The 27181-nt window shown below is 48.9% G+C and overlaps 3 protein-coding genes across 3 annotated transcripts; all 3 read left to right on the forward strand.

The window, feature by feature from the left end:
- Positions 1-6981: 6981 nt before the first annotated feature.
- Positions 6982-10224, forward strand: LOC129384210 (uncharacterized). The gene is made up of 2 exons (XM_055069430.2): positions 6982-8379; positions 9619-10224. Exons 1-2 carry the CDS (start codon positions 6982-6984, stop codon positions 9925-9927), a joined length of 1707 nt encoding a protein of 568 aa, XP_054925405.2. The 3' UTR covers positions 9928-10224.
- Positions 10225-16596: 6372 nt separating this feature from the next.
- On the forward strand, positions 16597-20655 carry LOC126528920 (uncharacterized). Its single transcript, XM_050176503.3, has 2 exons — positions 16597-18127; positions 19409-20655. Exons 1-2 carry the CDS (start codon positions 16730-16732, stop codon positions 19715-19717), a joined length of 1707 nt encoding a protein of 568 aa, XP_050032460.3. The 5' UTR covers positions 16597-16729; the 3' UTR covers positions 19718-20655.
- A 2939-nt stretch (positions 20656-23594) lies between these two features.
- LOC129380218 (uncharacterized) lies at positions 23595-26846 on the forward strand. Its single transcript, XM_055069431.2, has 2 exons — positions 23595-25151; positions 26331-26846. The coding sequence occupies exons 1-2, from the start codon at positions 23754-23756 to the stop codon at positions 26637-26639; spliced, it is 1707 nt and encodes a 568-aa protein (XP_054925406.2). The 5' UTR covers positions 23595-23753; the 3' UTR covers positions 26640-26846.
- Positions 26847-27181: the final 335 nt, after the last annotated feature.

Here is a 27181-nt window from a genome sequence, read left to right on the forward strand (position 1 = left end):
AACGTGCAGCTACATGAAAAACATACCTACCAGCTAATATTTCCAATGCGCGAGAAGCTGCACACATAGTTCTCGCTGTTGGCAGACTCAACATCGCCGTTGCCGCTATCGTTTTCTGTATCGGCTGTCGGTTCGAACATGTAAGGCGAAAATACAAGCTGTCCGGGACAGCAAGAACGTTCCATAACGCTTACAACCCATCTGTGAAGCCAGACCAGAACAGCGTGCTACGCTCTGAAACAGCGGCGCCGACCGGTGATCCCCGTGAATGACGTCACAGCGGTCCCGACCAATCACGGGCAACAGCGGCGTTCGTGCGATGCCCTGAGGCGCTGGTGCACGTTTTCTTGCAAAAAAGCAGCCGCTTGCGTTTGTTTACGCCCTTTTTAAACTAGATATTCGTTTTCAATGGACCAATAACTGTAGAATGTCGCAGGGAACTCATTTTTTTCGAAAAGTGTTTCAGCTTCCCTTTAACGCCTGTTTAACCTCCGCCGCGAGCCGGGCCCGCATTTCACTATCTTCGGGATCGGCCCGCGTATGGGGAGTGCTTAACGCCTGCTTCTCCTCCGCCGCGAGTCGGCCCGGTATTGAACTATCTTCGCGATCGGCCCGCGTATGAGGAGTGCTTAACGCCTGCTTCACCTATGCCGCGGATAGGGCCGCTATTGCACAATCTCAATGATCGACCCACGTATGGGGGAGTGTTTTGCTTACGACACGAAAATTTCCTTGGAGGATAGAGGTATACAGCTTTGCTGTAAAATTTTAGTCGAAACATTAAGACACAGGAAGAAATCGGAGTTAATAAGAGAGCAAACTGGGATGCCTTCTGATGCGAAGTCAAGTCGTGTCGATGTCTCAGAATCCTTTTTTCCGAAAGAGGCTGGTAGTCCGACTGGTTCAGCACGACGGAAAGCGAATGCCTCTACACACTGTACTGCTGCCACTGGCAAGGAACGTGACGGAAGGTGTCCGCGTAGCCGCAGCCGCCACATGCTGTGGTGTCGGCCATCCTTATGCGGAACGCGTAGGCACTAGAAAAAACGAAGCCCAAATATAGCCAACGAAAACGGGTCGCATCTCTTCGAGAAAGCCTTGGTGGAAGCCGGATGTTTAAGGTTGGATCCAGGGTGTATAAACAGGCTTGCATTCATATGGTTCATTCCACTCAGATATGGTACACTAGCGTGCAAGTAGGCGGATCATCCTTACAGCATCAGTTCTAGACACCGGTATGGATAGGCGGTCGTCTTGAGCATGAGCTGAACGAGCCGCTTGATCGGCACGTTCATTGCCGATGATACCACACTGGCATGGTAGCCACTGAAAAATTATTTCATGTAATTTCTCAGTAAGGTGGCGTATAGCTTCTGTGATTAAAAATACCTATAGGTCGCGCGGACCGCGCCGTAAGGGTGACAGTAAACACTGTAGTGCCGTCTTCAACCTGTTGAAAATCGACCATTTGAGTGTTTGTTCGTCATTAATTAAGTGTAGTGCGACTCGAAGAGCTTCAGGTTCTGCTGCCGTCGATGTTGTCAAGTGAGATGTTTTCAACTTGACAGTGGTGGCTTTTGCTGGAATGACAGCTGTGGCAGAGCTTTTCGGCAGAACCATGTTAACCATGTTAACACCCATGTTAACCATTAATATCACACTCACTGCTCTGTATTATTTCTTAGCCTTTTTCTTGCAGTGTTATACGTCGTTACTAACTTATATTGTTCCTTTTTATTGTAATCATATGCAGCTTTATGTAACTAATATGTTTCATGACTTTTAGGCTGTGCACTTGGCTGCTGTTTTCATTTGTTATTGGTGTTAATTGTATGTACTTGATTGTATGCCCCCTTACTCAATCCCCAAGAAGGGGCCTTGTAAGGTATTTTACAAATAAAAAAAAACCGAGTCGTCAGTGTACATGCATATGTGATACCGATACTGCTCATTTAATAAAAATAAGGTAAGTTGTTTAAGAGCCGCTGATGACACATCTACTATTTAGGCATTGTCAGGTTGATCTTTGGGTGAATTAGGCACCAATATGGAGTCAAACGTCTCGCGGAAGTTGTGAAGCACGATGGCCATCGCCTCACGATGTACGGATACCGTTAGAACGAAGCACGCGGTCTCTCAGCATATACAGAGGCTAGAATGTGACAAGCAGTGCGGGAAAGGTGCCTTACGTGCACGCTCAGTGCTTCAACTGTGATGTGCGTCTTGATGAGCTGCTCCCTGGTGATTGCAATAGTTGCCGCCACTGACGCACTTCGAGGAAGACCTAGACACATCCTGAGCGCCTCTGCCTGAAAGCTTTGAATAGCACGTAGGCTTGTTTTACTTGCGGTAGTCAAAACTGGCAAGCTGTACCGCTAAAATCCCAGAAAATTTACCCTACATAGTTCCAGCATAGCGCTTGTGGACATTCCTCAGGTCTTTCCAGCGAAGAAATTGAGAAAGTGGCAGATGCCTGTCAACCGGTTCTTCATGTATTACACTTTCTGTGGGGTGGCAAACGCTGTCCGACGCACCTTTCAAATGAAAACGGTTGAGTTGTGTAACTTTTTTGCCTTTAATTTGATGCAATTTTTTTACAAAGCCCGCTCTTTCCACGCTGTGAGACCACATACTGTGGGATGAAGTAGGATATTAGTGTATAGGAAGTACTATCGACGGGAACTTAAACGTTGTTATGAAATTTTGCCATACATAAATGAAATTCATTGCAATAGTTTGATATGAAGCGACTGAACTGCGTGCTCGGTTATGTTTCGCAAAGTAAATATTTCAACCTCTTCGGGCACCAAGCGGGGAAGCGCATAGGTAAAAGTATAAATAAATATTTGAAGGAAATATGTCGGGTATTTGGAAAGAGTTTTTCACATACCAAAAGTGAGCCCGTCGAACCCCTCAGCAGAGCGCATTCAATGATTCCAAATACTAGAAAAAATAAAATCCATTATAATTTGTACGTTACTTTTAGAAAACCACGTATAAACCAGAAAACACATTGTAAGCTACCATTGAATACTTGTTGCTTCACTAGCTACACATTCATCCATGGCCAAAGTCGTCATTTTACGAATAATTGTTTAAAAATATCCTTGTTTCACGTACAGGCCATTTATCATTCCTTTTCCATGCTATTGTAATTGTTCGGGACCTTTTAACAATTTTGTTGGGTCTGGGAGGGCGTCTAAAGCGCATTGTTGGGTTCAAGGAAGTCTACGACAAATTTCAAACTTCATAAGTCGTTAGTCGGATTGTGGTAAGGCGCAGACACTACTTGCTGGAGCCGAGTGTGGTGACAACTGCTAGTGGACTGACCATGTACGGCAATTTTAAGGGGTTTAAAACTTATCGGAGTGTACCACGCTTTAGTTGTTAAAAGACCGTTTAGAAGTGGAAGTGGTGGAAGTGGTTGCGTGGTGGTGCTGTTTTCTGAATGAGGTTTGCAATGAGAGGCGTAATATGTTTTGCTTAGCTAAAGTTCTGAGGAACAGCTACGGCTGCTGGACAGGCCTGGATTACCAGGAATAGGGTAGCCGCCTACATTCGGGCATCAACAGCTTGGTCTCCGAAATTTAATTTTACTCAATGACTGCTAACAATGGGCAAATCCAGTTGGAGAAGGATGCTTTATGAAGATGAGCGCGCCTTTTGTAAGTGGCAAAATTGTTGTAGTAATATTTTAGAAATTTGCGATTAAGCATTGCGTTGTGGTTGTTCAAATTTAGTTGCATACACATTGCCCTCGTGCATCTTCATTGAATTCGACGTCTACAAGGAATATCTACCCACATAATAGCGGAACAACTGGTAGTATATGAGTTTCGTGCAAGCGTTTTTCTATAATAGTACAGAATTATATTGACAAGCTCTAGAGCTTCTTTGTGTGTGAAGGTAAATTTGTTAAACCACATGAAAGCAATTAGAATAAGTGATTCCAGAACTTTTCATGGCGCAAGTATTCTAAAGCGTTTCTGTTGAGACTTTGCTTTCTTTTTACAGGAAAAGGAGAACTGCATGTTTTGATTGCCACAGTTTCGAAATCGCTAACGAACCATTCGCAGCCATAGGAGGCTAGAGCAAAGGAGGTCACAACATGTCATCAGTTCAGCTGTGACAACCCCGCGACTGAAATGTAGGTTTCAGAATCGAGGGTTGTTGGGTATACATTGAGATCACTGGGGAACGCGAACTGTGCTAACTGTGCGGCGCACGCAATCTCCATTAACCGGGTCTCTAAATAACTGAGACGCACTGAAGTCGCCAAACAATCATTACAAATAAGGTAGTGCAGGATCTTAGTGATGCAACCTTGAATTTCCACGAGCAGTGGTTCAGTGCAGCACGAGCCGGCATCACAAACGGTGACGATGGAAGATTTAAAACCGACAGTCACGCCGTGTGTGCCGTTGCTATACCGATTTTGACGTGTTAAACACAAGGAAGGAAGGAAAGAGTGGAGAAGGAAGGCAGGGAGGTTAACCAGTTTAGCCTAACCGGTTCGCTACCCTACACATGGGAGCGGGATGGGGGGGATGAAAGATGGGGAGAAGAGATAGAGAGTGCACATAACACGGCGCACACATCTTTAGTTACAGTCCGTCACTCTTGCGCGGTACGCGACATCACTGTCACAGCCGCTTGTCCAAGCCACACAAGTGTTTCGTGCTTACTAGTAGTGCTAATAAGTATGCCGACAATACGCTCCGAAAATGTGGACACTTAAACGAGCCCATTACGTCACTGGGACGATACATTGGAATGTTCGCGAGGTAATAACATTCCCTTAAAACTCGGTACGACGCAACTAATCACATCAAGCGACCTCGCTGACTTTCGTCAGCGCAGCTTTCAATTGGTGGTCGTGGAAGTTCAGCAAAATTTAAAACAAGAACGACCTTCGGCTGAACTTGTGGATCGCAACGCGGTTTCTCCCCAAACGGTCCATTCAGCTTTTCAGATTTAGGCGCCCCATCGATACGTTCCGCTAGAGCTAATAAACTAGGTTTAATCGAATAGACATGTCGAAATTACGTGTGATGCTGCCGCACCGTCCCGTTCAAAAGCGCAGTTTCGTTTTCGATGAGTTGGCTCGGGTTCTCTGTATCGACAAAGTAAGGACACCGGGGGCAGAGACATGGGGTAGCCGTGTACATAGGGAACAAAATAAAAAGCCATAGAAATTTAAGAAATGTTCGCACAGCAACGAGCTCCCAAGCTCGAGGGAGAGGGATAGAATCCCATGGCCGCGGCATTTGGTTGTGGGGCGAGACGCAAAAAAAAAAAAAAAACACGTTCGTGCACCATGCATTGGGCCATCGTTAAAGAAACGCAGGTGGTCAAAATTATTCCGGAGTCCCCCCACTACAGGGTACCTCATGATTGTATCGTGGTTTCGGCAACGAAATTCATTTTTAAATCAAGTTTTCCGGCATGCTCACAATAACCCCGGTCAGGAAGGCTGTGAAGTTATATCGCGCATTAGATAACACGCAGAAAGAGATTAGTAAAACAGTAAAACTGCGCCACACAGGTAGAAGCGAAAACGCTCCATCCATGAATATAAATTATTAAAACATAGAAATTTCAAACGCCGCGCTTTTCCACAAACATGAACGTCCATCGCACACGTGTTGACGAAAGGAGTGAACTGTTTTAATCTGTCTCGCTTTTTTTTTTTTTTGTCTGATATTATTGCCCTCAGTTCCTTTTTCTTTTTCTTGTGATTTCCGTACAATAGCCACCATGCTCTAAGGAAAATTATTAGTCGTGAGTTGACGCATCATGTTATCGGTGTCGCACTGTTGTTAATTTGTCCTTCGTTAAGCAACCAAGGAGCGCGCTTAAGCACTAAGTACCGCCAGCAATATCCCTCGCCAAGCGCTAATATAGCGGGGCGTTTTGCATGCACCAGACAGAAGTGGGTCCAGTCGCCTTGTCGGGCTGGAATTGGCCTGTCGAACTCGTGCAAACGCTGCCCGGTCGGCCTGAACAAGCGTCGGGTCGGGCTGAGTTGGCCCGACTGTACGAGGCTGACCCAGCTCGACCCGCTTGCAGCGCGCCTGTAAACGCTGACTGGTCAGGGCTGCAGCCGGTGCTGAGACTTGCGCGGAAGCAGTGTGACGTCGCGATTTGTGCACTGTGCAACAAGAAAGGTATCATGACAAGGCAAGACAAGCACCTAACCTAATCATAACGACATGACCCATGAAACAGAAGCTGTTGCAGGCGGCTGCGGGAACCGGAAGTCCAGTTCTGGCGCATCGATATGTCGGCACGACACTACGTGCCATCGTTGTTCGCGAACTGTCAGAAGCGAGTTCATGTAAAAATTGCCTGCTGTTTAGCTCTGGTTAACCCTAGTTGAATTGTGAAAGCAAGAGCTGCATGGCTACGCTTCTGGTATTAGCTAGTGGTTAAGCGTTGGTTTAGCTCTATTGTACAGGTTAGATGCTATATCGCTTGAAGCTGGCTCCGGTGTCTTGCAGCCACACATGCATACCTACGGTAAAATCTTATCTCGTGTAGGGTATCCTATCCACGAATCCATGCGTATGTAACTGCATGCTGTGAACAAGCAGGCACACAGAAGTGGGTGAAACGAGCGAACAACTTTGTCACTTCTGCTGCCCTTCATAGCAGTTCCCCGCTTTGAACAGTGATCTTTGCCGAATAAAGGCGCAAAACTCGTTCGAGCACCTTCCGGATAACGCACGCCGTCGAAAATCTCGCGGAAATATTTCTTATCCACGCATTGAGAGTTACGCCAGCGCCACCGCAACTGCGTGACGTCACGTTGCTCGCCCGTAATGTATCACGTGTGCAACAAATATTTGGCGACAGTCGTACGCAACGCTCGGTTAGCACCATCGCCTTTCCCTGTTGCTTGAGCCATGCCCGTCGAGCCTCTATAATTCGCCGAGCGTGAAGCCCTCCACTAAAGAGACACGGCACAGGGACACCGAAATAATGGTGGTGATACGCGCCCACCAAGGGCTGTCTTCTCTGGTCGAGAAGCTAGAAGCTGCGAAAACATTGTTGGCTATCCGCTCACTGGACCTCACAAATTGCATTCTTCTCGAACCCAGCGAATTGCCTCTACACATCGGCAAATGTAAGGCACTCCAATACTTGCGGTGCGTCGCCTGCCCGCTCAGGCCGAGCGACCTGTTCGGTTTAATGCTAAAACGGCTTCCGCGTCTAAGGGAAGTTGAGTTCTCCCTCGTGGCTGAGACGGACGTGGACTCGGAAATAAGGGAGGTGCACAACACCGCGTCGCAAGTACCAGGCACCCTGGCTCTCAGTCTCCGCCGCATGTACGCCGAAGTGAGCGGCGACCTCAACTTCAAGCTCCTCTCGGCGCTCCTCAGCTACTGCCCGAAGCTGGACGAGCTGCGTGTTCATTTCGTGCGCGGAAGCTTCATGAACGCGCTCCTGGAATGTAACGCCATCATCGAACAGGGCGTCAATTTGGAAACATTCACGTTCTCTTCCGAGGTGCCAGCCTCCAATCAACGCCTGCCGTCCACACCGTTGGACTTCACGAGCTGCGCGGCCGTCTGTGCCAACGTCAGCTACCACAGGTCGAGCAACATGTGGAACTGTGTTCTACTCCGAGATCTCGCTGTCGGGTACACAAATCACATCCATTTGCCGCAACAGCTGGTCCTGGTTGCCGCCCACCACGCAGAAGGCTTCACGCCGGAATGGATTGGTCTGGCCGGCTTTGGACACTTCTGGACGAACGTGCGACAACTCTGCCTTCTGCTATTTCCGGCACAGCCCTCCGATGGTGTTTACGCGACGGCTGGCGCCGTGTACCGCGACAGTCTTCGCGACTTCATCTCCGTCAAGCTCCAGCAGGTCGTCGAGCTTAACATAAGCGCGTTCCACTTCGGCCCCGACCTCGACTTGACGGCACTACTCCAGGGCGGCTCACTAGAGCATCTACAATCCCTCTCGGCGACTCCTTGCGGGCTTCGCCGCCCGTCAGCTCTGCGCCGTCTTGCGCACAACTGCACTGAATTCAAAGAACTGGACGTGCGCTTTGATAGGCGGGGCAGCTTTGTTCGGTGCGCTGTCTGCGATGGTGAGTTCTCCCTCAATCGCGAAGACATGCTAGAAATGCAGGACGGCTTCCCCGTGTTTCACCATGCGCTTACCAGGCTTACTCTCAGTGACGTGCATGGCCCTATGTCCCTTTGGTTCATTGAGACCTGTCCAGCGGTTTCCGTGCGGCTCTCAGACTGCCCTAGTCCCTCGCACACAGACTACCCGTCTTTGGGTCAGCTGCTCGACAGAAGCAGCTCGCTGAGTTGTCTGGTGCTTCGACACGAAGCCCTGCCCATCGGCGAGGCGTGTCTGCTGGTGAGTCGGGTTTGATCTATGTGCTTTTAGTGCCACGAGCATACTTACGAATGGTTCCTACTCTAAACGTGTCGATCGGGCTGGAACAAAAATTTCCTCGTTCATACATATGCTCAGTGAGTTACGTACTGTGCAAAATATGTGAAAAATGGTGGAGGGAGAGGTAGGACAGACCGCAGACTACCAATTGTCGATGAGGATAGCTATAGGGGCTTGTTGGTATGGCATATCTTATTTTGTTGTGACGCAGGCTAAACAAGGACGACAGAAAGGCACATCTCGCGCACAAAGAGCTGTGTGTGTCAGATGTCCCTTTCTGTTTTCCCTGTTCAGCTTGCGCTACAACTAAATTAGATATACCTAATGTTTTATTGCATGAAACGACAGGAAGCCAATATATATGTAAAGTCACCACTAGCACGACCCAGAAATGCGCAACCATCAAGAATAGTTTTGCCCCCACTGTGACATGAAATGCGCACTCTTTATTTTCAGAAGCGAACAAAAAGAAATACAGATTCTGCGCGATGCATTACTTGTTGTGTATGAACCAACTAATCAGCAACAAAGTACTTTTCCATTAGGTTCACTGCAGTTGCGTATCTTTCTTGAAGCAAATGCTCACGGTAACTATATAATTACACTCGCAGACACTGTCGCCCTCTAACGGCAGAAGAAACGACAAAATGAATATCACTTCCCAGAGCTTGCTGTTTCGCTCAGAACAGGCAACCGATCGCAACCACAAGTTCCTGCATTAACACAACACCGATTTGCTCCCACCAAATTCTTTAGTTTGTTTAGCACAATTTCTGACAGCTCAATTTCACTTTATAATATTTACCGCCGACACGGGCATCGAAGGGTCAGATACGGGCAACTGAAATTGCTTCGGCAAAACGTCCTAGCCTCTACCCCTCCCGTGGCGCACTCGCATGTTGCATCGTTCCTGGAGCTGAACAGCACAGCGTAATACGATGGGAAAAAAAGGGACAGACACACATCCTGTTATTCCGTGATATTTCTGCTCAGGTAATGAAACTAACAAGCCCAAATGCATGCACTGTAACATACAACCAAAAACAAAGGACAAAGCATGTAAATATCTATCACTCATCCTTGCATCATCTTTTTTTTCACCATAAGAGTGCGAGTTAAAGACATATACGCCCTTATTAAATTTTTGGAGGTCCAAATTATTTAAGAATATAATTTTCTGCGGGCACCCCTTCATTCCAGGAAGCCATCTCCCGCATCGCCAGCCTGGAGTACCTGTGCCTCCTGTCGGCGGCGCCATTACTGGACAATGACGCCGAGGTATGCGTGCGGACGTTCAGCGACAGCCTGAAGCCTCACATAAAGTGTGTACACGTTCACTACCGAAACTCTATCGACGGCATCGAGAAGCGCATCACGTGGATGAAGCAGTTTCGCGTTCCAAGCGGTGGCGTCCTGGTTCGAGACGGTCCCTGCTTCCTCTATTGTTCGACGGCTACGTTCATAGGACTCGCCAAGCCGCTGAATCGCGACTTCACACAGATTATGTAAATGAAGGCACGAACGACCCGTAACAAAATTTTTTAGATGCGCATAAAAGTGCCTACAATGATACAGCTTATCCTTCGCTTCTTTTAATCCGTATCATCGAATGTGCATGCCTTATGGCCTGTTTATTTATTTTTTTTCTTCCTTGAGTGTCTGAACTGCGCAAAATGTGCCCTGCAAAAGTTTTCGAGCCCTTTAAATAAATCGCGCTACATGTGGGACCATGCTTCAGGAGCGCATGAGACAAATATTGCTCGCTTTCATGAACCGGGGAACGTACAATGGGGCGTGACGGCCTGCCCAGCTGGCGCTGCGGAAACGCCGGTCAACACTTCACTCCATGAAGCGCTTGTCGGTTACGGGTTGTCTAAAAATTGAAAACACGGCCTCCGTGATCGGGCGGCGGTTCTCGGAGGCGATGCACGAAGCCCTGGTGGTGAACGCAGTAGAGGGGGAAGCAAAGTTGTAGGCCCAGTGCGAACACGGCGCACGAGATGTTGCGCAGGGTACTCGGACAAAGACCCGAGTTGGTCGAGTATGTTTTTATCCATTACTGAGACACGCACGTTCCTTTCAAGGGATGTTCTCCAAAGAACACTTAAAAAGAACTTTCAATATAGACCGCAGCGAATTTAATTGTTAGCCGCAGAACCGGAACGCTGAAAATTCGGAATGTGCAAGCGACTGTTCGAAACGCATACGTGACGTCACACACGCAGCTTCTCGCCGTGCTGGTCCTCCAACGTGGCCAAAGATAGGACGACGGCAGTTCAAGGCATCGCATACGAATCGAACGGTCCTTGCTATTCGGTATCGTATTCAGCTTTATAATTCACTATTCGAAGTTGTCAAACACCATATGTATAAGCGGACCACTGCTGCTCTTGCAGTCCGCAGGGAGAAAAACAGATTCAAGCGGACACCCTTCCGAACCGTTCTGGTGCAGGAGAACAGCAGTCCTTGGGTAAACGATCCGGTTCCTGGACGAACACATGAAGGAGGTCACAAGCACAAGAGGACAAGCGCTTGTTCTCGTTCTTCGTTGTCCCTTGTCGCGCTTTGCACTACGCCACACAGTCTCCTACAAATTGGTCGCCTCAATATCGAGAAAGCAATTTATTATATGCACAATCTCACCATTACTGGACAGCTTCAGAAGGATGTGCGGTGATGTAGCATTGCCCTCAGCTCCCGTTTAATGATCGATATACTGTAGTAATTATATCAACTGATGTGCTATTCCATTTCTTTAGATTACTGTCATTATCACGGTGGTGTAGACGTGATTGCATACTTCGCGTCACTAAAGTTTGTCATTAACAATTTCTCAGGTGACGTCACCCAAGTTATTACAGTCAGAACACGTATCAAATAACGTAAACAAGCCTCTCGTTGTCAGACTCCACAAATATTTAACTTACCACTGTCGTTGAAAAGAGAAGTGCACGTCCATTGCATTCTACTGGTGCTAACATATGGGGCAGAAAGCCGGATGGTAACAAAGAGGCTCGAAAACAAGCTAAGGACCGCGCGAAGAGCGAGGTAACGAAAAATGTTAGGCGAGACGTTAAGAGAAAGAAAGAAAGCGGTGTGGATCAGACAGCAAACAGGGATCCCTTCTGATGCGATGTCAAGTCGCGTCGATGTTTCAGAATTCCTTCTTCCGAAAGAGGCTGGTCGTTTAACGTCTCCTACTGCAAGCCGGCCTCCGCTAGAGTGTGACAACCAGCTATGACCGCTGGATACTTGACAACAGATTCCACAAAACACTGCTTCACTTCATACACAACACAGGCCTCACAGCGCACATATAATACACATATACGCACCAAGAATTATGCCTTAAGGGCAAGTCTTTATCGCATTAAAAAAAAACTGCTTCAGCATGGCGGAAAGCGATTGCCTCTGCGTACTGTACCACGCGCACTAGCAAAGAGCATAACGAATCGTTCCCGCGTCGGTGCAGTCGCCACATGCTGCGGTGCCGGACATCCTTATGCGGAACGCATAGACATTGGTAAACGCGACGCCGAAACATAGCCTACATAAAAGGGTCGCATCTCTTCGAGGAAGTCTTGGTTGAAGCAGGATACATAAAGTCGGATCCAGGCTGCGTTAACGGCTCTGCATTCATGTGGTTCATTCCATTCTGGTGTAGTGTAATGGCGTGCAAGTAGGCGTAGCATCCTTGCATCATCAGTCCTCGACAGCGGGATCGATAGGCGGTCGCCTTGTGCATGAGCAGAACCATCAGCTTGATCCGCACATTCCTTGCCCATGGTACCACAGTTACGTGGTAGCCTCTGATAAATTATTTCATGTCCTTTCTCCGTAAGGTGGTGTACGTCTTCTGTGATTTCAAATACCATTTGTTCGTGCCAACCGCGCCGTAAGGCTGACAGGTATGCGCCTTGCTACAGGCGCCTTTAGGACTAGCCCTGTGCAAAGCCTCTACGTCGAATCAAACGAATGGTCCTTGCACTACCAAAGGACATATTTAACTTTCTCCTACGCCCTAAAAGTTAACTCAGATGTTAAACATCCTTGTCATTCTACTATATGCGACTTGTCCACTGCTAGGCTGTTTCGTAACCGCCCAGCCACTAGGTCTCCTCTGTCCCTCCGGTTGGAATCACTCTCAGAAAAAATAGGGGTCCCTCTTTTACACAATGTCCTAATGGATCCTACACGGCTTCCACCGCCTTGGGAGTGGCAGACTATCCAATGTGACATCTTTCTTAGAAATATCGAAAGAGCCCCGGAGGCACACATATATTGGCATTTTCTGGAACTCAAGGAGAGGTACTCATGTGATGAATTTTACACAGATGCTTCGAAGTCTCCAGCTGGTGTTGCTTACGCAGCTCTGGGACCCTCACTTTCAACATCTGGACCACTAAACCCACACACCAGTATCTTTGCAGCGGAAGCATACGCCATTCTTAAGGCTATTCAACACATACGGCTCACAAATATCGCTAAGGCTATATTGTCTTCACAGACTCTTTAAGTGTAGTGAGAGCCCTAATTAGCTTACGAAAGCATAAGAATTCGGTTTTTAATGAGCTGTATAGCTTGTTATGCTCCGCATATATGCGCAACCAAGCGATTATCCTATGCTGGGTACCTGGCCATAAAGCTATAAAAGGCAACGTAGCTGCTGACGAAAACGCTACGTCAGTGAGTTTTAGCGACACAGATGGAAATATCCCCATTCCTGCCACAGACCTAAAGCCCTTTCTGCGCCGTAAATTGCGGAATAATTGGCAAGCAGAGTGGGATACACAAACATTGAATAAGTTACACATTATAAAACCAAAATTGCGGAATTGGATAAGTGACGAAACAGCATGGTACAAGGAAGTGCTTCTTTGCCGATTAAGAATAGGACACACTTACAGTACTCACTCCTACCTGTTGACTGGCGGGGATCCTCCTACTTGTAGTAGGTGCGGCGATAGCCTGACAGTCCTCCATGTTCTTATCCAGTGCCCTGCAATAGAAACAGAGAGGAAAAAGTATTTCCCTTCTGCATATCGGGAAAATATACCTCTCCATCCTGCATTTTTTCTTAGTGACGAACCATTTTTTTAAACTGCAAGTAGTCTTAGATTTTTTAGCCGAAACCGACACGCTGAAAATCATTTGGCCAGGCAATTTTTAGCACATGACTAACAGCCCTGCATTCAAGGGCTCTCTTGAAACTCTGGTGTCAGTGTTATGTTTTATTGCATAATGTTTTAACGAAAGCCCATTGCCATAGCCCATATCACTGCCTAGTCACCATCATTATATTAGCAACTATATATTCTAGGCCATTTACAGCTACAGGTTTTAGGCCCTTTTACAGCCATGTGACATCTACCATGAGGAATTCATTGTGCACGCCATCCATAATACATCGTCAACATTACCACTTGTCATGGCGCTCTTTCGCCAAACCTGGCCCTTGCGCCATAAAACACCACACATCATCAACTTCTCATGACGTAAGTTTTCTAATGCGCTTCTGTTGAGGCTTTCCTTTCTTTTTACAGAAAAAGGAGAACTGGATGTTGGATGGCCGCAGTTTCGGAATCGCAGAGGAACCAGTCGAAGCAGTAGGAGTGTAGAGCAAGGGAGGTCATAACGTGTCGGTAGTTGAGCTGTGACAACGGTGCGATTGAAATGTAGGTTTGAGATTGTAGGGTTATTGGGTATACATTGAGATCACTGGCGAACGCGAACTGTGGTAACTGTGCAGCGGACGCAGTCTCCACTAACCGGGTCTCGAAGTGAGCGATATACATTGAAGTGGTCCAACAATGATTGCAAATGAGCTAGTGCAGGATGTGAGTGATGCAAACTTGGATTTCCTCAAGGAGTTGTTTAGTGCAACACGAGGTGGCGCCGCAAACGGTGACGACGGAAAATTTAGAACCGACAGTCGCGCCGTGTGTGCTACCGCTATAGCGATTTGGACGTGAATATATGAGTGTTTCGTGCCTATTAATGGTTGCTAATAAGTATACCGACAGTATGCCTCGAAAATGTGGACAGTTAAACGAGCCCTTTACGTCAACGGGACGATACATGGGAATGTTGCCGAGGTGATAACGATCTCGTAACACTCGGCACGATGCAACTAATCACCTCAAGAGACCTCGTTGACTCTTATCAGCGCAGCCACGAGTAGGTGGTCATGGAATTTCAGAAAAAAAGAAATAAGAAAGAGCGACCTTAGGCTGAACTTGCTCTTCGCAACGCGGTTCCTCCCCAAACGTTCCACTTAGCTTCCCAGATTTGTAGCACCCCATTCATAGGTTCAGCATCCGCAAACAAACTTGGTTGAATCGAATAGACATGTCGAAATTACACCTGATGGTGCCGCATCGTCCCGTTCAAAAGCGCGGTTTCGTTTTCGATGAATTGGCTCGGGTTCTCTGTATCGACAAAATAAGGACGCCGTAATAAGGACATGGCGTAGGCGTATACTTAGGAAACAAAAAAAAAAGCATTGAAATTTAAGAAATGTCCGCACAGCAAAGGGCACTGCTATACGACCTCCCAAGCTCGAGGGAGCGGGATATAATCCCGCGGCCATGGCCGCGGCATTTAGAAGGGGGGCTATATGCAAAACAGCGCTCTGGTACCATGAACTGGGCGCCCTTTAAAGAATCGCAGGTGGTCAAAGTTATTCCGGAGTCCTCCCACTACAATATACCTCATGATCGTATCGGGGTTTCGGCGCCTAAAACAGCAAAATTCATTTTTAAATCGAATTTTTCGGCATGCTCACCAGAACCACGGTCAGGAAGGCTGTGAAGTTATATCGTACGTTAGATAACACGGAGGAAGAGATTAGTAAGGCATCAAAACTACGCCACACAGATAGATGCGAAAACGCTTCCTCCATGACTATAAATTCTTAGAACATATTATTTTCGTACGCCGCGCTTGTGCAATAACATCAACGTCCATAACACGCTTGTTGGCGAAGGGAGTGAACTGTTCAAGTTTCAATCTGTCTCGCTTTGTTTTTGTCTAATTTTGTTGCCCTCAATTACATTTTTTTCTGACTTCCGTACATTAGCCACCGTGCCCTAACGAAAAAATAATAGTTGTGAGTTGACGCATCATCTAATCGATATCACATTGTTGTTAATTTGCCCCTTGTTAAGGAACAAAGGAGCGCGCTTAAGCACGATGCACCGCCGGCTATAGTTTCTGCTAAGCGTTAATATGGCGGGGCATGCACCAGACAGAAGCCGGTCCAGTCGGCTTGTCGGGCTGGAATTGGTCTGTCGAGTTCGTGCAAACACTGCCTGGACGCCCTGAACGAGTGTCGGGTGGGGCTGAGTCGGTCAGACGTCACGGGGTCGATCCAGCTCGACCCGTTTGCAGCGCGCATGTAAACGCTCACTGGTCGGGCTACAGCCAGCGCTAAGACTTGAGCGGAAGCAGCGTCACGTCGCGATTTGCGCAGTGTGCAACGGGAAGGCTATCATGACAAGGCAAAGACAAGCATTTAACCTAATCATAACGACATGACCCACGAAATAGAAGCTGTTGCAAACGGCAGGCGGGAACCGGAAGTGCAGTTCACACGCGTCGATATCTCGGCACGGCCCTGGGTGCCGTCGTTGTTCAAGACTTCTCAGAAGCGAGTTCATGTAAAAGCGCACGCGGTCACGCCATGCCCATGCCCATGACTGTCGGGTTCACGTAAGTGTAGCCTGTAACCTATAAGTAAGGGTAAACTGTAAGTGTAACCTGAAACATATAGCCTCTACCCCATAAGGTTAGAGGCTATATCGCTTGAAGCTGGCTCCGGTGTATTGCAGCCGCACATGCATTCCCTCGGTAAAATCTTATCTCGTGTAGCGTATCATATCCACTGGTTCATGCATCTGTAAATGCATGCTGCGAACAAGCAGGCAAACAGTAGGCGGTGAAACGAGCGAACAACTTTGTCACTTCTCCTGCTCTTCATCGCAGTTCGCCGCTTTGAACAATAATCTTTGCCGAGTAAAAGTGGAAAACTCGTTGGAGCACCTTCCGGATAACGCACGGCTTCGAAAATCACGTGGAAATATTTCTTCTCCACGCCTTGCGAGTAACGACAGCGCCACCGCACCTCCGTGACGTCACATTGCTCGCCCGTAGTGTATCACGTGTGCAACAAGCATTCATCGAAAGTCGTGCGCAACGCTCGCTTAGCACCAACGCCTTTCCCTGTTCGTTGGGCCGCGCCACTCGAGCCTCTATAATTCGCCGAGCCTTAAGCCCACCACTAAAGAGACACCGGCACAGGGACACCGAAATAATGGTGGCGCTACGCGCCCACCAAGGGCTGTCTTCTCTGGTCCAGCAGCTAGAAGCTATGACACTGGTTTCGGCTATCCGCGCACTCGACCTCACAAATTGCATCCTTCTCGAACCAAACGAATTGCCTCTACACATCGGCAAATGTACGGGACTCCGCATTTTGCGGTGCGTCGCCTGCCCGCTCAGGCCGAGCGCCCTGATCCGTTTAATGCTGAAACGGCTTCCGCGTCTAAGAGAAGTTGAGTTCTCCCTCGTTGCTGAGACGGACGTGGACCCGGAAATAAGGGAGGTGCACAACACCGCGTCGCAAGTGCCAGGCACCCTGGCTCTCAGTCTCCGCCGCATGTACGCCGAAGTGAGCGGCGACCTGAACTTCAAGCTCCTCTCGGCGCTCCTGAGCTACTGCCCTAAGCTGGACGAGCTACGTGTTCATTTCGTGCGCGGAAACTTCATGAACGCGCTCCTGGAATGCAACGCCATCCTCGAACAGGGCGTCAATTTGGAAACATTCACGTTCTCTTCCGAAGTGCCAGCCTCCAATCAACGCCTGCCGTCCACACCTTTGGACTTCACGAGCTGCGCGGCCGTCTGCGCCAACGTCAGCTACCAGAGGTCGAGCAACCTGTGGAACTGTGTTCTACTCCGAGATCTCGCTGTCGGGTACACAAATCCCCTCCATTTGCCGCAACAGCTGGTCCTGGTTGCCGTCCACCACGCAGAAGGCTTCACGCCGTTATGGATTGGCCAGGCCGGCTTTGGACACTTCTGGACGAACGTGGGGCAACTCTGCCTTCTGCTATTTCCGGCACAGCCCTCCAATGGTGTTTACGCGACGGCCGGCGCCGCCTACCGCGACAGTCTTCGCGACTTCATCTCCGCCAAGCTCCAGCAGGTCGTCGAGCTTAACATAAGCGCTTTCCACTTCGGACCCGACCTCGACTTGACGGCACTGCTAGAGGAAGGCTCACTGCGGCATCTGCAATCCCTCTCGGCGACTCCTTGCGGGCTTCGCCGCCCGTCAGCTATGCGCCGTCTGGCGCAGAACTGCCCGGACTTCCAAGAACTGGACGTGCGCTTCGATAGGCGGGGCAGCTTCGTTCGGTGCGCCGTCTGCGAGGGTGAATTCTACCTCGATCCCAAAGACATGCCGGCAATGTGCGACCGCACCCCCGTGTTTCACAATCCGCTTACCAGGCTGACTCTCAGTGACGTGCATGGCCGTATCTCCCTTTGGTTCATCGAGACGTGTCGAGCGATTTCGGTGCGGCTATTAGACTGCCCCAATCCGTCGTACCCAGACTACCCGTCTTTGGGTCAGCTGCTCGGTAGAAACAGCTCGCTGAGTTGTCTCGTGCTTCGGCACGATGCCCTGCCCTTCGGCGAGGCGTGTCTGCTGGTGAGTCGGGTTTGATCTACGTGCTTTCAGTGCCACGAGCATAGTTCCGTAATCTAAATGTGTCGAAAGCGCCGGAACTGAAATTTCCTAGTTTGTTTATTTGGGGGAGGGGGAGGCCACACTGAATGGCGTACTGCGCAAAATACACGAAGAATCATGGAGGGAAAGGTAGGACCGAGCACAGACTACCAACTCTTCTATTGCACGAAACGACAGCAAGCCAATGCATAGGCATAGTAATCGTGAGCACCACCCCGAAATGCGGAAACATTTACAATCGTTTTCCCACAGCTGTGACATGAGATACGCACGATTCAATCTGAAGCGAAAAAAAAATACAGATTGTGTGGTGCGTTGCTTGTTCAGCAAGAAAAAACTAATCCGCAACAAAATACTTCTGCATTAGCTTTACTGCGGTCAAGCATCTTTTTTGAGATAAATGCTCAAGGTAACTATATAGTTACGCTAGCAGACACTGTCGCCCTCTAACGACCGAAAAAACTAAAGAAAACTGCTTCCCAGAGCTAGCTGCTTCGCTCAGAACAGACCACCTATCGAAACCATAAGTTCCTGCAGTAACACAAAACCGATTTGCTCCCTTCAAATTCTTTAGCGTGTTTAAAACAATTTCGGAAAGCTTAATTTCACTTTGTAATATTTACCGCAGACACTGACATATAACGGTTAGACACAGGCAACTGAAATTGGTGGTGGACTTGCATGTTGCATCGTTCCTTGAGCTCAACCGCGCAAAATAATACGACGGGAAAAAAGGGACAGACACACATCTGTTATTTCGTGATATTTCTGCTACGCTCATGAGCTAACAAGCCCAACGGCGTGCACTGTAAAATATTTAGAACCCAGAAAGAAAAGATTGAGAATGTAAATGTCTATAACTCACACCCTTGCGTCTATTGTTTCTCCGTAGGATTGCGAGGTAAAGATATTTACGCCCTCATTAAATTTTGGAGGTATAAATTCACCATCATCATCAGCCTGGCTACGCCCAGTGCAGGGCAAAGGGCTCTCCCATACTTCTCCAACCACCCCGGTCATGTACTTATCGTGGCCATGTTGTCCCTGCAAACTTTTTCTTCTCATCCGCCCACCTAATATTCTGCCGCCCCCTGCTACGCTTCCCTTCTCTGGGGATCCAGACTGTAACCCTTAATGATCATCGGTTACCTTCCCTCCTCATTACGTGTGCTAGTTTATTTAATTCATATATCCTATAATTATTTAATAATATAATTCTCTGCGGGCATCGTTTCATTCCAGCAAAACATCTGCCGCGTCGGCCGCCTGCAGTACCTGTGCCTTCTGTCAGCGGCGCCATTACAGGACAATGACGCCGAGGAATCCATGCTGACGTTCAGCGACAGCCTGAAGCCTCGCATAAAGTGTGTACACGTTCACTACCGGAACTCTACCGACGGCATCGAGAAGCGGATCACGTGGATGAGGCGGGCTGGCGCTCCAACCGGTGGCGTCCTGGTTCGAGACGGTCCCTGCTTCCTGTACTGTTCGACGGCTACGTTTATAGGACTCAGCAAACCGCTGAATCGCGACTTCAAACAGATCATGTAGATGAAGGTACGGCCGAGACGTAATACTGTGTCATAGATACGCGTAAAAGTGCCTACAATGATACAGCTTCTTTGTTGTTTTTTTCATTGGTATCTTCGAATATGTATGCCTTATCCTTTGTTTATTTTTCTTTCTTCACTCAGTGTCTGAAATCGCGCCAACGGGACCCTGTAACTCTTCTTGAACTCGTTAAATAAATTGCGCTACATGTGAGACAATGCTTCCGGAGCGCGTGAGCCATATATTGCTCATACCTCATTTAGCGAATAACAAACATTATTTTTGTTTCTTCCTACTTTCGGCTATCTGTAAATAAATAAGATGGAGGCTCCTAAGTATGCCACTTTCGTAAGTTCTCTGTGTCTTGGTGGTCATGACTGCCCGGTTACCAGTCTCTGTTGACCGGGCAGTCATTGACGCCGCATCTAATGAGTGCTCTCTAGATTCCTTTTCAGGTATTTACCACACAAGCCACTTGGGTTTCAAACAGCCATTCAAGGGGCACGGACATCATTTCACTATCATCATCATCTCCTTCCCAGACCTACAAGGGCACTTAGCACCCCGACCTTCACTATTCACTTTCTTTTTCAAATGAGGACACAATAAACGCTCTACGCGAGGACCTTGTGCCCTCGCTGATCACGTCTTGGGATACTAGCGGTTACCGTGCCCACAATTTTTGTTTTCCTATTGGCTCTTTATATGTTCAAAACTGCGCTTTGGATCTTTTCCGACCCCATTTCATTTATTTTAGATTGGTTTAAGCCTGTTATTGCATTAGTAGGAACGGGCTTCTCCCTCTATTTATTTAATTTCTTTTATGTCACAAGAGGGAGCAGACTTCGAAAAAAGGCGTGACGGCCTGCCCAGGTGGCGCTGCGGAAACGCCGGTCAACAGAGCCCTCCGTGCCGCGCTTGTCGGTTTCGGGTAGTACGAAAGCGCAAAACATTTCCTCCGAGATCGGGCGGCAAATCTCGGAGGCAATGTGCGAAGCCCTGGTGGTGAATTAGGTAGAGAAGGAAAAAAAAGCTGTATGCCTAGTGCGAACTCTGCGCACGAGAGGTTGCGCAATGTACTCGGCCAAAGACACAGAGTTGATGGAATATGTTTTCATCCATTACTGAGACACGCACGTTCCTTTCAAGCGATGTTCTTCGAAGAACACCTAAAAAGAACTATCCACATACACCTGCGCGAATTCAATTCCTAGCGACATAACCGAAAACACAAAATTCGGAGTATGCATGCGAATATTCTAGATCTGTACGTGCCGTCACGGACGCAGCTTGTCGCCGTCCTGGTCCGCCAACATGGCGGCAAGCCCGAAGTCAGTACAAGCCATCTTATATGATTCGAATAGTCCTACCTATTCGGATGGTATTGGACCCGAGGCTTCACTATTCGAAGTTGTCGCACACTATATGTATACTTCACTAATCTTCCGTGCACCATACGGAAGATTTAAAACCGACAGTCGCGCCGTGTGTGCTGCTGCTATGCCGATTTTGACGTGCAAAACACAAGTGTTGTGTGCCCGCTATTGGCGCCAATAAATATACCGGCAGTACGCCCTAAAAATGTGCACAGATGTAAGCATGCCTTTGAGATCACTGGGGCGATAAATGGCAATGTTCCCGATGTGATAACGATCCCGTAACACTCGGCACGATGGAAGTAATCAGCTCAAGAGACCTCGTTGACTCTCGTGAGCGCAGCCACCCGTAGATGGTGGGGGAATTTCATCAAAAAAAAATAATAAAGAACGACCTGGGCTGAACTTCCAGTTCACAACGCAGTTCCTCCCCAAACGTTCCACGTAGCTACCCAGATTTGCAGCGCCCCGTGAATAGGTTCAGCAGGCGCAAATAATCTTAGTTGAATCGAATAGACATGCTGAAATTATGCGTGATGCTGCCGCACCGTCCCGTTCAAAAGCGTGGTTTCGTTTTCCATGAGTTGGCTCGGGTTCTCTGTATCGACAAAATAAGGACGCCGGGGGCAGAGACATGACGTAGGCATCTATTTAGGGACAAAAAAGCGATAGAAATTTAAGAAATGTCCGCACAGCAAAGAGCACTGCAATACGAGCCATCAAGCTCCAGGGAGCGGTACAGCATCCCGCGGCCATGGCCATGGAATTTGGAAAGGGGGCGAGACGCAAAAGAACGCACGTTAAAGAAACACAGATGGTCAAAATTATTCCTCAGACTTCCAACTACAGGGTACTTCATCATCGTATCGGGGTTTCGGCGCCTAACACATTTAACTTTATTTTTAAATCGAGCTTTGCGGCAGGCTCATGAGAAACACGCAGCGCAACGTTGTGAAGTTATCTCGCGCGTTACATAACACGGAGAAAGAGATTACTTAGGCATCAGAACTGCACCACACACATAGATGCACAAACACGTCACCCACCCGCCGTGGCTGCTCAGTGGCTATGGTGTTGGGTTGCTGAGCACGAGGTCGCGGGATCGAATCCCGGTCACGGCGGCCGCATCTCGATGGGGGCGAAATGCGAAAACACCCGCGTACTTAGATTTAGGTGCACGTTAAAGAACACCAGGTGGTCGAAATTTCCGGAGACCTCCACTACGGCGTGCCTCATAATCAGAAAGTGGTTTTGGCACGGAAAACCTCATAATTTTTTTCAGCACGTCATCCATGACTATGAATTCTCAAAACATTGAATATCTTGCAAGCCGCGCATTTCCGAAAACATGAACATCAATAGCGCACCCGCTCACGAACGGAGTGAGCTGTTTATGTTTCAATCTGTGTCGCTTTGTTTTTGTCCAATTTTGTTGCCCTAAGTTATTTTTTTTTCTTGTGACTTCCGTACAACCATCGCAATGCTCTAACGAAAAGTAAATTTTCTGACTTGGCGCATCATCTTATCGGTGTCGCAGTGTTGTTAACTTGTCCTTCGTTAAAAAACCAAGGAGCGCGCTTAAGCACGAAGTACCGCCACCAATAGCCCTCGCCAAGCGCTAATATATCGGTGCATTTTGCATGAACCCGACAGACACTGGTCCAGTCGGCTTCTCCGGCTGGAAGTGGCCTGTCGAGCTCGTGCAAATGCTGCCCGGCCGGCCTGAACGAGCATCAACTCGGGCTGAGTCGGCCCGACGGCACGAGGTCAATCCAGCTCGACCCGTTTGCAGCGCGCATGTAAGTGCTGACTGGTCGGGGGTGCGGCCGGTGCTGAGACTTGGGCGAAAGCAGTGTGTGACGTCGCGATTTATGCGCTATGCAGGCAATGAGGCAACCTAATCATAACGAGACGACCCATGAAACAGAAGCTGTTCCACGCGGTTGCGGGAACCGGAAGTCCAGTACCTATGCGCTGATGTCTCGGCATGATGCTACGTGCCGTCGCTTTTCACTTGTCACAACCGAGTTCACGTAAAATCGCGTGTGGCACGTCAGCCTCGATCAGCCCGATTTTCTGATTGTCGGGTTAACTTGGCTGCCGCCTGTAACCTGTAAGTGTAACCTGTAACCTATGGCCTCTAACTTATAAGCTTACAGGCTATATCGCTTGAAGCTGGCTCCGGTGTTCTTCAGCCACACATCCATTGCTTCGGTAAAACTTTATCTCGTGTAGCGTATCATATCCGCGAGTTCGTGCATCTAAATTTTATGCTGTGAACAAGCAGCCATGTGGAAGGAGGTGAAACGAGCGAACGACTTTGTCACTTCTGCTACTCTTAATCGCTGTTCGCAGCTTTGAACAATAATCTTTGCCGAGTGAAGGTGTAAAACACGTGCGCGCACCCTTCGAGTAGCGCATGCCTTCGCTAATCTCGCTGACATATTTTCTTTGCATGCGTTGGGAGTGAAGAGAGCGCCACCGCACCCACGTGACATCAAGTTGTGCACCACGTGTGCAACAAACATCTGTGAACGGTCGTACGGAACGCTCGGTTAGCGCAGTCGCATATACCCGTCCGTATGGCCGCCCCCCTCGAGCCTCTATAATCGACGAGTGTGAACAGCTTCCCTAACGAGACACGTCCCGGGAGCCCTGAAATGACGCTGAGACTGCACCCCAGCCTACGGTTGCCTTCTCTGGCCGAGCTCCAAATTGCTATGAGCGGGGAGGGGCCCATCCGCGAATTGGACCTCACAAATTGCATTCTTCTCGAACCCAACGAATTGCCTCTGCACATCGCCAGATGTACGGGACTCCAATCCTTGCGGTGCGTCGCCTGCCCGCTCACGCCGAGCGCCCTGCTCGGTTTAATGCTGGAATGGCTTCCGCATCTGAAGGAAGTTGAGTTCTCCCTCGTGGCCGATACGGACGTGGAGTCTGAAATAAGGCACGTGCACTACATGGCGTCGCAAGTGCCAGGCGCCCTGGCTCTCAATCTCCGCCGCATGTACGCCGAAGTGAGCGGCCACCTGAACTTCAAGGTCCTCTCCGCGCTCGTGCGCTACTGCCCGAAGCTGGACGAGCTGCATGTCCATTTGGCGCGCGGAATCTTCATCAACGCGCTCCTGGAGTGTGACATCGTTTTCAGATTTTGCGCGAGTTTGGAAACATTCGTGTTTTCTTCCGAGGTGCCATCCTCCATTCGACTGCCACCCGAACCATTGCATTTCACGAGCTGCGCGGCCGTCTGCGCCAACGTCATCTACCAGAAGTCAAGCAACATGTGGAACTGTGTTCTACTCCGGGATCTCGTTGACGGCAGCGTTGATCCCCTCCTTCTGCCGCAACAGCTTGTCGTGGTTGCCGTCCACCACGCAGAAGGCACCACGGCGGAATGGATTCGTGTGGCCGCCCTTGGATACTACTGGGCGAACGTGAGCCAACTCTCTCTTCTGCTATTTCCGGTACAGCCCTCCCATGGTGTTTACGCGACGGCTGGCGCCGCGTACCGCGACAGTCTTCGCGACTTTATCTCCGTCAAGCTCAAGCAAATCGTCGAGCTTAACATCAGCGCGTTCCACTTCGGCCCCGACCTCGACTTGACGGCACTGCTCCAGGACGGCTCGCTGGAGCATCTGCAATCCTTCTCGGCGACCCCTTGCGGGCTTCGCCGCCCGTCAGCTCTGCGCCGTCTGGCGCAGAACTGCCCCGACTTCAAAGAACTGGACGTGCGTTTCGATAGGCGGGGCAGCTTCGTTCGGTGCGCCGTCTGCGAGGGTGAGTTCTACCTCGATCCCGAAGACAGCTTGGAAATGTACGACACCGTCCCTGTGTTTCGTAATGTGCTTACCAGGTTGACTCTCAATGAAGTTCATGGCCGTATTGCCCTTTGGTTCGTCGAGGTCTGTCCAGCGGTTTCAGTGCGGCTCTCAGACTGCCCGAGTCCCTCGCACCCATACTACCCGTCTTTGGGACAGCTGCTCGCCAGAAACAGCTCGCTGAGTTGTCTCGTGCTTCGGCACGATGCCCTGCCCTTCGGCGACGCGTGTCTGTTGGTGAGTCGGGTTTGAGCAACAGGCTTTTCTTGCCGCAAGCATATTTAAGGATTGTTCCGTACCCTAAACGTGTCGATGGCGCGGGAAGTGAAATTGCCTCGTTTATTTATTTCCTCAACGAGTTAGGTAGGGCGCAAAATACATGAAAAATGGTGGAGGTACAGGTGGGCACAAAGCGTACTACCTATTCTTCATGAGGATAGATATAGGGGCTTGTTGGTACGGCATCTTTTAGTTTGTTGTAGCGCAAGCTGAACAAGGACAACAGAAAGGCACATCTGACGCACACAGAGCTGTTTGTCAGATGTGGCTTTCTATTGTTCTTGTTCAGCTTGCCCTACATCAAAATAAGATCCACGAATTGTTTATTGTAAGAAACGGAATGAAGCCACCATATACGTAAAGTGATCGCTAGCACCACCCGAAAAGGCGGAAACTTCTGCAACAGTTTTGCCACCACTGTGACATGAGATGCGCACACTTTCCTTTCAGAAGCGGGAAAAAACATACTCTGCGCTGTGCATTACTTGTTCAGTATGAACAAACTAATTCGCAACAAAGTACTTCTGCATTATCTTTACTGCGGTTAAGTATCTTTCATGCGATAAATGCTCAAGGTAACTATATAATTACACTTGCAGACATTGTCGCCCTCCAATGGCAGAAGAAACAAAGAAAAACTGCTTTCGAGAGCTAGCCGTTTCGCCAGAACAGGCCATCAATCCCTATCATAAGTTAATGCAATAACACACCTCTTTTCTGCCTTCAAATTATTCAGGGTGCTTAGCACAATTTCTGAAAGCTTAATTTCTCTTTAAAACACTTGCCGCATAAAAAGACAACGAGGGCTTACATAAGGGCAACTGAAATTGTTTCGGGAAGAAGTCCTATGCTGAAACAGCGCAAAATAACCTGACGGGAAGAAAGGTACACACACGTCCTGTTATTTCGTTATATTTCTGCTCAGGTAATGAGCTAACCAGCTCAAATGCATCCGCTGTGAAATAATTTTCACCTTAAAAACGGGGATTTAAAATCGGAAATGTCTATAGCTCGCGCATTGCATCCTTTCCTTTGGCGTAAGAGTGCCTGTTAGACGTTTACACCCTTCTAAAATTTTGGAGGTCTAAATCATCTACGAACGTAATGTAATTTCCTGCGGGCATCGTTCCGTTCCAGGAAAACATCTGCCGCATTGCCAGCCTGCAGTACCTGTGCCTTCTCTCGGCGGCGCCATTACGGGACAATGTCGCCGAGGCGTCCCTGCTGACGTTCGGCGACAGCCTGAAGCCTCGCATAAAGTGTGTACACGTTCACTACCGGAACTCTACCGACGGCATCGAGAAGCGGATCACGTGGATAAAGCGGACTATCGCTCCAAGCGGTGGCGTCCTGGTTCGAGACGGTCCCTGCTTCCTCTGTTGCTCGACGGCTACGTTCATAGGGCTCGCCAAGCCGCTTAATCGTGACTTCAAAGAGATCATGTAGATAAATGCACGGCCGAGACGTAAAAGAATGTCTTAGATACGGGTAGATGTCCCTACAATAATACAGCTTATTTCCTCTTTCATTCGTATCTTCGCATATGTGTGCCTTGTCCTTTATTTTTCTTCGCTCAGTGTCTGAACTCGCGCTAAAGGGGCCTGCAACACTTTTTGAGCCCGTTAAATAAATCGCTCTAGTTGCGAGGCAATGTTTCCGCAACGCACGAGCCAAGAATTCCTCGCTTTTCTAAAGCGGGAAACGTACAATGGAGCGTGACGGCAGGCACAGATGGCGCTGCGGGAACGCCGCTCAACATAGAACCCCTCAATCTCCGAAAGTAGCGCCAACGACTTCCCCACAACCTCCGCTCCACTGCCGCGCTCGGCGCGCCCTCGACAGTGGCGCCGCCTATGCTGGCCCTGCCGCAGAAGACTACGGCTAACGCGCTACCGGAGGAAATCCGCAGAAAAGTTCATTCGAGCCCTGCGTAGCAGTTTTTGATGCGAGGGTGTGTTCATCAGTCGCAAACATGCCTTATGATGTCG

Source organism: Dermacentor andersoni, chromosome 8 (assembly GCF_023375885.2).
Source record: "Dermacentor andersoni chromosome 8, qqDerAnde1_hic_scaffold, whole genome shotgun sequence".
Lineage (NCBI taxonomy): Eukaryota > Metazoa > Arthropoda > Arachnida > Ixodida > Ixodidae > Dermacentor > Dermacentor andersoni.

What these genes read in the sequence shown, in the direction of transcription:
- LOC129384210 (XM_055069430.2), top strand. Translation starts at nt 6,982, where the DNA reads ATGGTGGTGATACGCGCCCACCAAGGGCTGTCTTCTCTGGTCGAGAAG. An exon ending in TCGGCGAGGCGTGTCTGCTG is followed by an intron (nt 8,380 to 9,618) that starts GTGAGTCGGGTT and finishes CCTTCATTCCAG; the next exon opens with GAAGCCATCTCCCGCATCGC.
- LOC126528920 (XM_050176503.3), top strand. Translation starts at nt 16,730, where the DNA reads ATGGTGGCGCTACGCGCCCACCAAGGGCTGTCTTCTCTGGTCCAGCAG. An exon ending in TCGGCGAGGCGTGTCTGCTG is followed by an intron (nt 18,128 to 19,408) that starts GTGAGTCGGGTT and finishes GTTTCATTCCAG; the next exon opens with CAAAACATCTGCCGCGTCGG.
- LOC129380218 (XM_055069431.2), top strand. Translation starts at nt 23,754, where the DNA reads ATGACGCTGAGACTGCACCCCAGCCTACGGTTGCCTTCTCTGGCCGAG. An exon ending in TCGGCGACGCGTGTCTGTTG is followed by an intron (nt 25,152 to 26,330) that starts GTGAGTCGGGTT and finishes GTTCCGTTCCAG; the next exon opens with GAAAACATCTGCCGCATTGC.